The sequence below is a fragment of the Drosophila albomicans genome, chromosome 3 (genome assembly GCF_009650485.2).
Source record: "Drosophila albomicans strain 15112-1751.03 chromosome 3, ASM965048v2, whole genome shotgun sequence".
Classification (NCBI taxonomy): Eukaryota; Metazoa; Arthropoda; class Insecta; order Diptera; family Drosophilidae; genus Drosophila; species Drosophila albomicans.
Window position 1 is genome coordinate 8,387,326 of NC_047629.2, and position 14,592 is coordinate 8,401,917.

At 37.9% G+C, this 14,592-nt stretch overlaps 1 protein-coding gene across 5 annotated transcripts; it reads left to right on the forward strand.

Annotated features, from left to right (window-relative positions):
• The first annotated feature begins 3,094 nt into the window (after nt 1-3,094).
• Nucleotides 3,095-14,525, forward strand: LOC117567076 (POU domain, class 6, transcription factor 2). Of its 5 annotated transcripts, none has more exons than XM_034246826.2 (9): nt 3,095-3,519; nt 3,810-4,544; nt 6,194-7,463; nt 8,566-8,801; nt 11,609-11,789; nt 12,567-12,623; nt 13,036-13,119; nt 13,221-13,369; nt 13,452-14,525. In XM_034246826.2, exons 1-9 carry the CDS (start codon nt 3,240-3,242, stop codon nt 13,574-13,576), a joined length of 3,117 nt encoding a protein of 1,038 aa, XP_034102717.1. In that variant the 5' UTR covers nt 3,095-3,239; the 3' UTR covers nt 13,577-14,525. The 5 variants fall into 5 exon arrangements, with proteins under 5 accessions (XP_034102717.1, XP_034102714.2, XP_051860993.1 ...); XM_034246823.2 differs by having other exon boundaries at nt 12,570-12,623; XM_052005034.1 differs by having other exon boundaries at nt 3,452-3,523.
• The last annotated feature ends 67 nt before the right edge of the window (nt 14,526-14,592 follow it).

A 14,592-nucleotide genomic window follows, 5' to 3' on the forward strand; every position in this document is an offset into this window, starting at 1 on the left:
TGTCCCTTAAGGTGTCCCTGTAATTGCATATTTGTTGTTATATTATATTGATTGAATTGCTTTATATACATATCTATGCAGAAAAAAGTTTCACTGCAAAATGTTAATTAGAACTTATTAGAAACGTATTTTTAGAACAATCTGGTATATTTTGTGGTCAATTGTAGTACTTTAACAATATACCAAACATTACTTTTGGTATATTCTAGTATTTTCGGTATATTTTTAGAATAACACTACACTGTTTTAGTTTTATTCAAATAGTATCTCATAGTCGAGCACACTTGGCTGTAGCTTTCTTACTTGTTAAATTTGTCATAAGCTCTCGAAAAATAGTAGCAAATTAAACACTAAATTGTTAAAAATAAAAATGTTAATTAGCTGTAGCAACTAAGTGGAGCACGCTACTTAAGCTAACGTCGAGTGCATGGCACATCAATAATGCTCACATCCTCAGTGCAACTGTGGCGCTGTCATCAGGACTAAATCAGCTTTTAATTTCCGCTCATTTGCGAAACTACTGCGACGGCTGTGCGACAATAGATCGACGACAAGGCCTCATTACGAGCAATACTATCACACGTTGGGGAGAGGGGGGAGATATAACTCGTAGTAAAACCCGTTTTGTTCTTCAACTTTTCAGCCGCGGGCTCAGCATTCGAATGGGTTGAGGATGGTCGCCATTCAATTAAGCGTGTGTAAATATGTTGAAAAGTTAATTCATTGCACATCATTGCATCAGACTGTATCTCTGTGTACGTGTGTGTGTGTGTGGTAGCATATAGTGACTGTCAGTGTCGTCGGCGGTTGCCGTCTGTTTGCCGCCTGTTTGCATAAAGGACACAGCACATTTACGTTGCCTCCTTTTCATTAATATTTTCCCTCGTTTTCCTTCGTCGTTTTGTTGTAGTTTTCACTTTTTTTCTCTGTGCACTTTTTGTGGCACCGCCGTGTGTCATAAATTTAGTTCGATTTGCTGTTCAACGACATTAACGAGCGAGCGAGCGAGGACCAGAGAGTCCTGCACCTGGTTTATAATGAATTTTGTCCTGCCACCTAAGTAGTTGTCGCTGTTTGTTTTTGTCGCTGTCGCTGTCACTGCCAGTAAGTGTCAAGTTTTTAATGCAGTTTCCCGCACGTGGCAATGAAATTTTTCAAACTCCTAATTATGTGCAGAGACAAATTGCATTGCTTAGAAAGCACTTAAATTTCATATTTCCCATATTTTATTTGATTTAACTTAATCGCATTGCAAGCATTCATTCAATTTGTGTATTTTTATTGGTTCAGCGCGCTTTTAACACTCTGATAAAAATTCATTTAATTACCGCAATTGCTATCGACACACACACATACACATACACACAGAAATTTCTATTTGCATTTGTTTCTTACACTTTTAACACTTTTTTCTATACTGTCACGTTCGTTGCTTATTTTTATTGCCTCTGTTTTTTCGTCCTCACCGTATTTCTTGTTGTTATTTTGCACTACAATTATGTTAATTTCCTATGCAAATAAAATTTAATTGAAGCTCTGGCCGGGGCACGTCGCGGCCCACGACGCCGCCGCCGACGATGGGCAACAACCCGCACTTAGGCAACTTCAACTTCGACGCCCCGGCATTAATATGCTTGCTGCCTTCATCCCTTCTTCGTCCCTTCTCATTCGTGTCCTTATGGTCTGCCTCCATTTAGAGAACGTCGCCAGCATTAATTGCCAATAATTATATTGGTTTACCTTTCTACGTTTTTCCCTCTTCTCTTATTTTCTTTTTTTCTTCTTGTAAATATATTTTTCCATGGCTCCTTCTCTAAATGACCAAAGCTTGAAAAGGTGCAATAAAATGTTTGTCTGGATTTAAGATCTCAGCAATAAATATTGCTTGATGAACATTAATTATGCAAAAAGTATATTAAAAATGTCTATATTAAATATAGAAATAAACAATTAATTTAATTTTTAATTTTTCCAAACTTGAAAAGGTGCAATAAAGTGTTTTGTTTTTTGCTTAAATTTATATTAAGTGTAAATTTATATTGGACAATAACTAGATTAATTTATAGTTTAATATTTTTATTTATAAATATTTTTCATTTTCTAAATTTCCAAACCTAGTAAATGGAATCAAAATTTGTTGTGCGGAATTAGACATTAATTATGCTAAGAGAATATTAAAAATTCATAATAAATTTAAACTAGCCAAACTATAATATATAATATTTTCCTTAGCTCCTGCTGACAATCTAGTATATTTTTTACCCGTTGGTATATTTTGAATGTAGTACTAAATCCATAAACAATCTTTGGTATTTCTTTATTTAAAAAAAAAAAAATATTTAAAGATACGCAAAAATGCTTGTGGAAATTTAAGATTTTGACTCACCTAAATTTAGACATTAATAACAATGTATTTGAAATGACATAGAATTAATAGTAAATTTAGTTGAATTAAATAAGGTTTAGCGTATCAATTGAGGTAAATTGAGCAATTTAAGTTGGTGTTTCCTTATTTTGTTTGGTAAATACCCCCGTAGAATAAAACACTCGCAGTCGCAATTGCAACCAATTAAATTTGCATAAATTGCGACAGAGAGAGAGAAAGAGAGATAGAGAGAGAGAACACAATAAGTGTCAAACAATAAAAGTGCGTTGACAATTACAACAAAAATTAAATTAACTTATTAACTCGTATAGCCCCGCGCGTGATATGTTTAAACATGTAAATGAACAGAGCTGAACAGCGACTGACAAAGTGTAATGTAATACGAGTCAATGCGCTGTGCTGTGCCTGTCGCTTAAATAATAATCCAATCAGCAAACATTGGGACCCCTGTGTGTCACAATGAATGGGGCGTGGGCTGGAGGGGGGGCGTGGTCAAACAATTGACAGTGCTCGTGGGTATTATGTAATTACCAAATGCGCAAATATAATTTAATAAATGCAATCACAGCGCATCGATTCATTAGCTCCACTCACCATGGCGTATACGTAATATGTTTTAGGTGCTCTCGCAGTTGCTCACAACACACACATCCAAAATGTGATTTACATTTTAACTAATCAATTGTATTTCGCTTGTTTACAGGACTACGACAAGGAGATTAGCTGCCACAAGATTCATTCGCCAGGCAGCGGCAGCCACTCACACCTTCCCCTGCAACACCATCATCAAGCACATCAACAGCAGCAGCAGCAGCTGCACTTGCACCACAATCACAGCAACAATGAGGATGACATGGAGCCAACGCTGCTCTCGCCCGCCCATTCCATTCACTCAGGCTACGACTCAAAGGAGCACGTCAAGGAGTTAGAATTCTACAAGAATCTGGCAGCGAAGGCTGCCTCGCTAGCCAATCATCATCCGCATGAGACGAACTCCGGCTCGCCGCTGCCCATGCAAATCGATGCAGATGCGGACGAGGATGAGCCAGAGGATCATTCGGCTGAAGCGTTGCGTATACGACACGAGGAACAGGCGCAGGCCAAGGCATTCGCAGCGCATCTGAATGGAACTAGTGAGTACATATCGAACGCCAAAAAGAAAAAAACTATTGTCATAGGGGATGGAAACAGCTTGAAATTGTAAAATATATAACTGCAACTTAATGTCATAGTTTCCATCCCTGTTTATAATTTAAGCACACACACGTAAAAGGGTAAACTAGCAATTAGTGTTGACTTGAGGCTTCTCTTCACTTCTCTCGAACATTACCTTTGACATTTCCCCTAATTATTTCTAGAGCTTCAGCTAAACTAATGACAACATTTTGTGTGTTTTCGCCTTCTTCTTCCCTCTCTCATCTAGTGCAAGACATGATAAATTTGCAAAAATTACAAAATTTGGCCACGCTGCAGCAGCAGCAACATCAACAGCATCATCAGCAGCACCAGCAGCAACAACAGCAACAACATTCACATTCACATCATTCCCATCATCATCCCGCCACAGCTGCTGCACTTGCAAGTCTTCAGGGCTTAGCTGCCTCCGTTTTCAACTCGCCATTGAATCTGAGCGTCGGCGCCGAAGCTGTGACAACAGCGGCAGCAACAGCAACTGGAGTCAGCTCAACAGCAACTGCGGCGACGGCAACGAGTGTCTCACCCGGCAACAGCAGCAGCAGCAGCAACAACAACAACAATGCCAGCAACAGCAATATCAACAACAACAACAACACCGGCAGCAGCAACAACAACAATAGTAACAACAGCAGTTGCCACAACGGCAACAAGCACAAGACATCAAAGGGCAACAGCAACACGAACAACAGCAGCAGCAGCAACAGCAGCAGCTCGGCGGGCGGCAACTCCTCGAACAGCCAACAGCAGCAGCCACAGGATAATCCCAGCAGCAGCAGCTCACCGCACGCCCATCCACTGAACGCGACAACCCTGGCGAATGTTTTAGCTGCGGCGACCGCATCGCCACCGCCGGCGCTTCAGGCGCCTCCAGCCAGCGCCCAGATGCCGCAACTGATACTCGCCTCCGGCCAGCTGGTGCAGGGTGTCCAGGGTGCCCAGCTGCTCATCCCCACGGCTCAAGGTGGGTGCAAATAGTAGCTATCTACGGTATATACCAGACAAATACATGCAAATGAGTTGGATGTATGCGCATATAGGATTAGCATTCGCTTTAGTTGTGTGGGTATCAATAACATAGTTGACTTCACTTGACTCCGGCTTATGCCGCAGACCAAGGCAATAGCTCACCGCGGTTATTAAAGCCAAAGCCACAGCCACGACCATAAGCAGAGTCGGAGTCAGAGTCTGAGGCTAACGTAGAGCCATAGCTAAAGCGATTAGGTGAACTTTTAATTTCCTTAGCATACTTCTCTTCTTTTTGGTATACCATATCAATATTTCATAACAAGTAAGAAAGCTAACGTCGAGTGTTCTAGACTGAAAGATACCCGCTAACCAATTTGAGTAAAAGCAAAACAGTGTGGTATTAAAATGTACCAAATTATAGTATAATATATTTAAATATGCCGAATTCTTATACCGCAAAAATACTAAAATATACCAAAAATTATAATTATTGATATATTACTACATTATAAATATACCATATAGTGCAAAACATACCATATTGTCTGCCAAAGCTTACAAAAGAATTTCTTAAATAAGTTCTACAGTGATCATGAATATATATACTTCATAGCGAGGGAGATGACTTCTTCTTCCATATTAGTAGCGGGTATATAAGTATTGTAAAAACTCTCCATTGATATACCAATATGCAAAATTTACTCGTATATTAATCTAATATTATAGTTCGTAAATAATTTCACATCAGTAAAAATAAAATAGTTGGTTGATATTTTCTTGTTTTCTGTTGGACTATTATAATATACACTATTATTATTATTATTTACTGAGTGTGACTCAGAGCTAATGCACTAATTAGGTAAATTTTTAGTTTCCCAGTAATACTATTCTTCTCTGGAATGTGAGGTGTATTTATATACTGTGATACTGCAAAATTCATTAGTTTTTAGTTTATTATTATTATTATTTTTTATCTTTTGCAATTACAAAATTTTGGCTTGTCAGTCTGCGTATTTCAATTATACATTTGAGAAAAGTAACAACTTTTTAGGACAGATGGCGTTTAATTACAATGCATTAATAAATATTGAGTGACGCCATCTAGTGTTATGCTTTATCGAGTTTTTTAAACTTTGAGACTGCATTTCCTAGACAAACAATACCTTTCAAAATGTATGAATTCCTTGGCGTTTTTAAATTTTGACTTTTGGTATGAAAAAAGTTTAAAAATATTCACACAAATGAGTGTTTTATACAAAATATATAAAAATAAAATTAACACTCGAGTCTTCAGTTATATTTTAGTAAAATTAGTAGAAAATTAGAAAAAATTAAAAAAAAAAATGTGAGAATAAAGTATTCCAAAAATCGCAACATATTCAGGTTAAAATAGTTTGAAAAGCTTTTACGTCAAAATAGATTAGAGTTATTCAAGTCTCTTTAATTTAGAGATAAATAAATCGGAGCAAAATGAGATTTAACAATTCAGGAGGAGATGAAAAACCTTTAATAATAATTGCAATGTTATATTGTCAGAGTCGTAGTAGTAATTATAAATAGGTCGCTTTAATATTTTCAGTATTTTTACTTTAACTTATGACATAAAATCTCATATACAATTTTCCTATCTTTTTCATTCTGTAGGCATAGCTGTGCAGACGATTCTTACGATTCCTGTGAGTCCACAAATCCCCACCAGCGAACAGTTTCTGCCCAATGCATTCGGAGCCTTTGCCAGCTACCAGCAGCAACAGCAGCAACAACAACAACAACAACAACAGCAGCAACAGCAGCAGCAACGGGAACTGTTGGCTCCACCATTGGCTGCACTGCAACATGCGCCAGCCTTGCCACAATTGGCACAGACACCAACGAATTTACTGAAGCCCAATCTCTTCTCAACGGGCGTGCAGCAATTGCTGACAGCATTGCATCCCGAGCTGTTTGCCGCAGCCGCTGCCAACCATCAGCAACAGCAACGCGAACAGCAGCAACAGCAATTGGCGGCAGCAGCAGCCGCCGCAGCGGCAGCCAGTCACCTGCCACATGCCCACCTCGCCGCCGATTTGCGACGCTCCGCGGAACGCACGCCTCCAGCGGGCTCTCCGACTGTGGGCAGTCCGGCGTTGCCGGTGAAGCAGCCGCCGCCTCCTCCGCCTCCCGGAGCAGCTTACTTGCTGCAGCAGCAGTTGCATATTAAGCCCGAGACGCAGACGCATCTGCATCATCACCTGCACAGCACAGCAGCGACGAGCACTTCTTCGGCTTCGGCCCATCCGCAGATCACTTTGCGGCATCCCGATGAGCTGACCGCGCCACAGTTGGACCTAAAGCCCCTCGAGCTGAGCAGCAGCAGCAGCAGCGTCTCGCCCCCTGCCCTGCCTCCATCTGCGGCACTGGCGCGACATCACTTCGGGCACAATCTGCGCAGCGCAGCCACGTCCTCGCCCAAGCACAGTCCGGGTCGCGCCTCCTCCGGCTCGGCAGGCATCAATCTCAGCCAGCACCACGAACGACTCGAACGACGTTCGCACACGCCAACGGCCACAGCCACGAGAGCGGGCAGCGGACTGAGCTCGTCCAGCGCGTCGGCTGTGCATCATTTGCCACATGAGCGTGGTGCAAGCAGCTCCGGTGCTGGACGCCTCACGCCCTCAACCACAACCTCAGCAGCCACAGCCGCCGTCGGCAGCAGCAGCAACGAAAGAGGCTTCTCATCACCATTGTTTCGCACGCATTCGCCGCCTGTGCACGCCCTCAACATGGGCAGCTCGCCACGCCTGGAGCGCGACTATCTGGGCAACGGACCAAGCCTTAGTGGCAGCTCGAGTGCCGCCTCAGCAGCTGCTGCCGCCAGCTGTGCAGTAGCTGCGGCGTCTAGCTCCACAGGCAACGTACTTAGCAGCATCAATAGGTGAGCATTGCATTGAATATATTAACAATAAAATTGTCTTTTATGTTTAGTTCATTTAGCTCAATAATAATAATTTGTTAAGTACTTTAAAGAAAGAAAATTAGTAGATTTTATTACCTCTTAATTTTGATTTGATGTAATTTTTATAATCTAGTATATTTTCTATTTTTGGTATATATGTATACATATATCTTTTTGTACAATCTGGTATATTTTCTATTTTGGTATATCTTGAACGTTAGTGTATATCGTTATACCAAACATAGATTTAAGTATATTAGAGTATTTATTCAATATATTAATTTGGTATATTTTAAGGATAATTTCACTTTTGCATTCTTTTGCTTTTATTAAAAATGGTAAACGAATAACTCACCTAGCTCCTACTTTTTGTGATCTTGACTGATCACTGTTTGACTTAATTTTATACCGCAGTCCAAACAGTGACATTAAGGAAGTAATTATAATTTATGTGATAAATGAGATTGCACAGTATTTCATTATTCCAGTTGTATTGCTTTATAAATCTGTAAGTCTGGTGGATAGGTCTCTGATACTATAAAAGCTGAAGATAAACTTTAAATTTGCTATGAAAGTTAATATATTCATGGTACAAGTCAAATTTACTACTCGCTTTAAATATAGGGCAATTTCAATAGAAGATAAACTGTTAAAATATACCAAATTAGTATACCAAAAAATATTAAGATATACCAAATACATTTATACAATCTTATTTATTCAATTCAATTCAAATAAACAGTAAAATATACCAAATTAATATACCAAAATACTAAAATATACCAAATACATTTATACAAACTATTTTATACTCGCTTTAAATTCAATTCAATTTCAGTATCACATAAAGAGTTAAAGTATACCAAATTAAAATACCAATATATACCGAATATAGTAAAAGATTTATAATTTTAGAGAAATCGCTTGAATACTATAATATTCCTAGTACAAACAATAACAGTTCAGAGAAATCGCTTTGAATAATTATTATCTTAAAAGAATACTTTAATTTTTATGTATAGTATTAATTTAGTTTTAAATTTTTCATTTTTCATTCATCCATTTTTCACTTTCCGTGCAGACTCAACGCCTCGAACGGCGAGCTGACCATCACCAAATCCCACGGCCCGCCAACGTCGACTGCAACGCGAGCCTCGTCTGCCTCGCCACGTGATGATTCTCCTGGGCCAGGACCATCGACATCGGGAGTTTCGCTGATGCAGCCGCTCAAGCTGAGTCCATCGTCGAGGAGCGAACCCTCGCACATGTCGCCCAATGGCAATGAGAATGATAATGACCTGCTCATGGATTCACCGAGTGAGTAAAGATCGCCTCTTTTTTATTGCACTCTATTCAAGACTAAGTCATAAGTTAGAGTAGCTTAAGAGATGCCCGAGGCTAAAGTATAGCTCAAGATGAATAGTTGAACTATGAGTAGATGTGCTTGCTAATCGCAACAACTTATCCAAGTCTTGGCTTGCCACTGATGCGTGACAGCTTCGATGCTGTTGCTAATTTGTCTAACACTTTTGCCTGACATCTTTCAACTTTTGGCAACACGTTGCCGAAAATCTTCTTGGCTGCTGCTTCGCGCATCCTTTCGCGGCTGCATCAATTATGAACCATGTCCCGAAGAAGTCGTGTAAATTCAGAGCGAAACTTTTACACACACTCCCGATTCAAATATTTCCATTTCCATCCACTGTCCCGCACTCCCTTTAATTTGGCCTGGAACTTTGCATGCATTTTCTTCTTTTAGAAATTACACAAAATCCATCCAAGTTGTTAGCACTTGTTTTCATTTGAAACACAGCCAAAAGTTTCATGTCGGATTGCGTTAATTAATGTTGGAAAAAGTTGCCGAAAATGATTTACTGCTTACATACTCGTATAGCATTCATACGCCCCGTTGCCCATGCTACTTTGCAGCTCTTAAAATATCAAATCATCAACGGCAACTGCATCAATTCAAAATTACTCACAACTCACAATATTTCATTGACCCTCCACTCGAATTTCATTTTTTACCCTTTTTCTAACGACTTCCCATTGAGCATACATTATGTATGTGAATATTATGGTATATATATGTGTGTGTGCATTTGATACTTCAATATTCATACTAATTGTGTAAGCAAATATTTTGATTTTTATGTTCGAATTCGGCTAGCCGAGGAGCAATTTAATTCCCTTGAAAAAAATGTTTTAGAAATGTGGCAAATGAAATGATTGCAGCTAAAAACGTCAATAAATAAATTAAATGATTATGCATAATTGTAAATATGTCTAAAATTAATCAAATTAACATGAATATAAAAGAGTGTTTGCATTTTGCCCATGTAATAAAGTAACTCTGGTAAATTCATCAATTTTGATGATGCAAAAATAATGTTTGCAATATAATAGGGATAATAGGATATCGACTTAAGAATTCGGTAAATTTTTTAAATATATTATAAATTTATTAAATACTTCAGTTAATTTACAAATTCATAGAGATGTTTAATGAAGTTCGGCACTTGTTTTAATCTAACAACTTTGATACGTTTATAAACAAAGCTAATTTACAAAATGTAATCAATTTTAGATATATAATTTAAAGGGCAATTTAACGAAGCTTTATAATTATAAAATATTATACAGAAAATTCGAATGAGCTTTTTTATTTATTAAAATAAGAGTATGTAGTTATACTAATTTCAGCTTTTGATATATTTTTGTGTCCTTTGGTAATTTGGTAATTTTTCTAAGCATTAAGACTTATTTTGCTTTTATTAAAAATGATTAGTCAATTGTGCTTTTACCGGTTTTTTGTGCACAATTTATTTTAAACAATAAATAACCATCATCATTATTTTTGATTAGAAATTAAACAAGTTTTGTCGAACTATGTTTGTTTTTTGATTAGAACAATAGAGAATAAAAAACATTATTGTCGATTCGACTTGAGTAACTAAATTGTAATAAGTCTAACAAAGCAGTGCGTGCTCTCAGTATAAAAAGTGGTTTAGAGGCAGCTCTTAGCGCCCTTAATTGAAACTTTGGAATGTTTAAAAATGCAATCAGCACAACAAGAATTGAAACCTCCTCTTCCTCCCCTTCTCCTCCTCTTCTCCTCTTTGCTTAGTAGTATGCAACGTGGTCTCAATTGCATTGGAGTATCGTTTGCTTGTGCCTTCGGCTACTAGGTATTTGATGGGTTGCTGTCTAGTGCCGCATCGCATACAAATTGCAGACAATATGCAGCTTAATTACTACTAATTGATGCATACAAAAACTTAAGATGTTTTTGTATTTAATGACATATTTCACTCTCTCGAAGCCAGCAAACAAACAACAAAGCTGCGACAACAGCAGCCCAAGTTATGCCTTTGCCAAGGATGCAGATGAGTTTGCGAAAGGCGAAGATGGAGGAGAAGGAGGATTGAGGTCTGAAGCTGTTGCTGTTGCTGTTGTTATATCTGGGGTATGGGGTGCATCTTAATTACCGCTAAAGCGTCAGGCTGCAGTTACAGTCAAGTGAATGGCTTTGCTTTCGCAATGACTTGACTTGACTTTGCTGCCTGATGATGCCGGAGCATCATCCGCGTCGTAGACGTTGCCGATGTCGTCTCCTTGTTGTCGCTTGCATATCATTAATAAATAAATCAAATTTCTGTGCGTGTAGTTTGCTCGTTGAGTGTCGCATCTGAGGCAGCCAACGAACAGCAGCTGCTAACAAATTAAGCAGATAAAGGCAATAAGTTTCGCGTTTTGCCTAATAGACAAGCATAACAAGAGCTAAGTGGCAGCAATAATAATAACAGCAACTACAATTACAACAACAACTACGACGTCAACCACCTTCGAATGTCGCTTCCTGGGCAAGGGCAAATGAGTTTTATCAATTTACCTAAGACACTCTAATAATATTTCGCAATTACCGCAATTAACTGTAATTAAGAGCCACGACTCGGCAGCAGTTTATGTCGTCATTTTGCATTGACGTTTATTACCTCGAATCGACAGTCCGACAGACAATTGTCTGTCTTTGTGTAGTAGTAGCTTAGCACTTAAGTACCATTAAACAGCAATACGCATACGCAGTGTTGACTTTAACCCTTGAATTTAAACGCATCTTTCAGATGAACCCACCATTAATCAGGCAACCACAAATGTGGTCGATGGCATCGATCTGGACGAGATCAAGGAGTTTGCCAAGGCATTCAAGCTGCGTCGCCTCTCGCTGGGCCTCACCCAGACCCAGGTGGGACAGGCTCTATCGGTGACCGAGGGACCCGCCTACAGTCAGAGTGCCATATGCAGGTGAGCTATGAATAGAACGCTTGATTCACAGATACAAAACAGACATTATTCAATTAAGCTATTCACACCGTGTCTATTCTAAAGTGATAATAATAAACGTTAGTCAACAAATTAATTACATAAGTTCTATTTGCAAATGTGAACAATGTTTTCAAGTATTGCCAATTGCGAGAAATAATTACTTATTTGTAATTCTATCAATTAGTGTTCAAAACAAAATGTAGGGAACATTATTGTAAACTCTACTCTGAACTCTACTTTTTATATTTCATTTCAATTTAATCTGATTTAAGTAAAAGAGTCTCAATATTTCAATTTTAAATTGTGCAATAAAATTTAATTTCTTTTTAATTATTGTAGTTAATCGTTAGGACTTTTCATTTTCTTTCTTAAGCCAACACAAATTTCAAACACTTTAATTTTAATTAGTTTTATAATATTTCTGGAACAATTTTGTAGAGTGCCAGGACATTTCGAACATGCTTTGAAAAAATAATATAAAATGCAAATACATATATTTCTAACACATCTAGTGTAATAAATACAGAAATAATTTTTATTCATATATGCTAAATTAGTTAATTGTTTAATCAAAGTGATCAAAAATAATGCAAAATTAATTTTATTTATTTTATTTGTTTATTTTTGAATCGCCAATCGCTAATCGCAAATCGTCAAATCGCCAACTGTCTCCTTCTCCTTCTCACACTCTCAACTGCGACTGTCGAAAAAAACAAAACAAAACTGTCAAACAAACCCCAAATGCCAAAATGCAAGCAGTGCACTCGCTGCTCAGATGTATGCCGCTCAACTGTCGACGCAACAACAGAACATGTATGTGTGTGTGTACTCGTGTGTGTGATTGTGTGTGTGTGCGGGTGTGAAACCTAACTAAAGTGCTAGAGCTCATTTATTTCAGTTTTTGGTTTCGTTATTATTTTCATTTACAAGTATGCGCTTTTCAACAAAAAAACCAAAAAAAGAAAACAATTTGAAAATAAATTGGCCAGGGCATTGCCAATGAGCAATTTCAGCAGCAAAATAATATTGTACGAGTTTTTGGTTAACAAAATACAAAAACAAAAGAAAACTATTTAAAAAAAAAATGAAAAGAGAATGCGAAAAGTATGCTACTTGACAATGTCCTGGCACTTTAGTTACGTTTCTTTTACGTTCGTTTAATTCGCGCACACAGGCGTGAGAGTGAGAGTAGCTCTAATACTAAAAAGACCCACTATATCTCTAGGTTCGAGAAACTGGACATCACACCAAAGAGTGCGCAGAAAATCAAGCCCGTCCTCGAGCGTTGGATGAAGGAGGCCGAAGAGAGGTGAGAGTATGGAGGCAGTTCCACGCGCCGTTCCACCACACACCTGACCATCAATACTAAACTGCATTTCTATCTATTCCCCACCACACTCGACACTTTAGTCACTGGAATCGCTACAAGTCGGGCCAAAATCATTTGACTGACTACATTGGCGTGGAGCCGTCGAAGAAGCGCAAGCGTCGCACATCGTTCACACCTCAGGCGCTGGAGCTGTTGAATGCGCACTTTGAGCGCAATACGCATCCATCGGGTGAGTGGTAACTTTCATCGCAACCAAAAAACCATTGCATACTTTTGGGCATGCCCTAATAATATTCTTTCCCTATAAACAGGCACCGAAATCACCGGACTGGCGCATCAGCTAGGCTACGAACGTGAAGTGATTCGCATTTGGTTCTGCAACAAGCGGCAAGCACTCAAGAACACTGTGCGAATGATGTCCAAGGGCATGGTCTAGTAGGACATGTACATAGAGGGAGAAAGAAAGTGAGAGCGAGAGCAAGAGCAAGAGCGAGAGAGATAGTATACTGTATATAGTTTGTGTGTATTATGTGATAGTTTTAAACAATTAGCGATTAGAGTCTAGGCCATGTAAAGTAAAAGGTGTGTCATAGCATTTACAATGAGTACGTATCTGAGTGTGTATCAGAGCATATGCCCCCAATATTAAATATATGGTATAAATAATGCGAGTGTATGTGTAATATTTACTATTTACGATTAATTACGATTATGAATAACATAACATCTAACCATATCCCAAATAGCCTAAAAGTAGTCTAAAGTCGAATGTCTCTAGGCGCAGACTTGTGCTGTTTTTAGGGCCCATTTTATAATATCGATGTGCCATTCCCAAAAATGAAAACAAAAAAGATAAACAAAAACGGAATATATAAATTAATGAAATACAAACAACAATATTTAATAAATTCACAATTTAAAAAAACAAAAACGAAAATTTACATTTAACAATTTGTATGGCTAAGCGAAGAAAAAAAACCAAAAGGGCAACACAAAATGATACAATTGAGAAATTCTTGATAAATTTAAGCGATGATTAATAATACTTGCATTTAATGCGTTGGCTATATTCAAATAACATATATATACTAAACTGTATTTTATTTAAACCATTTATAAACGAATTATTAACTCTAGCAATTAACAATTCTCATTTGGCCATCAATACCTTTCCTTCCTCCCATCCAACAAACAAAAAACAGAAAAAGAAACAGAAATTGTATGGCAGCGCACTAAAAATTTAGAATAAGCAAATTTATGTAGCAATTTAAAATGATGAACAGAAAAAACAGAATATACGAAATATATAAAAAAAAAATAAACATTTCAATTACAAAATTAAAATGGTACACAAGATGAAACAAAATCATGAACAAATGAACAACTGAACAAATATTTAAATAATTGTAATAAAAAATCAATATAATTAAAAAATATGAACAACGTTTTTCA

Coding starts and splice junctions, on each gene's coding strand:
- LOC117567076 (XM_034246826.2), top strand. CDS start 3,240: ATGGAGCCAACGCTGCTCTCGCCCGCCCATTCCATTCACTCAGGCTAC. Junction 8,802..11,608: donor CCTGCTCATGGATTCACCGA/GTGAGTAAAGAT, acceptor CGCATCTTTCAG/ATGAACCCACCATTAATCAG. Junction 11,790..12,566: donor AGTCAGAGTGCCATATGCAG/GTGAGCTATGAA, acceptor CCAAAATGCAAG/CAGTGCACTCGCTGCTCAGA.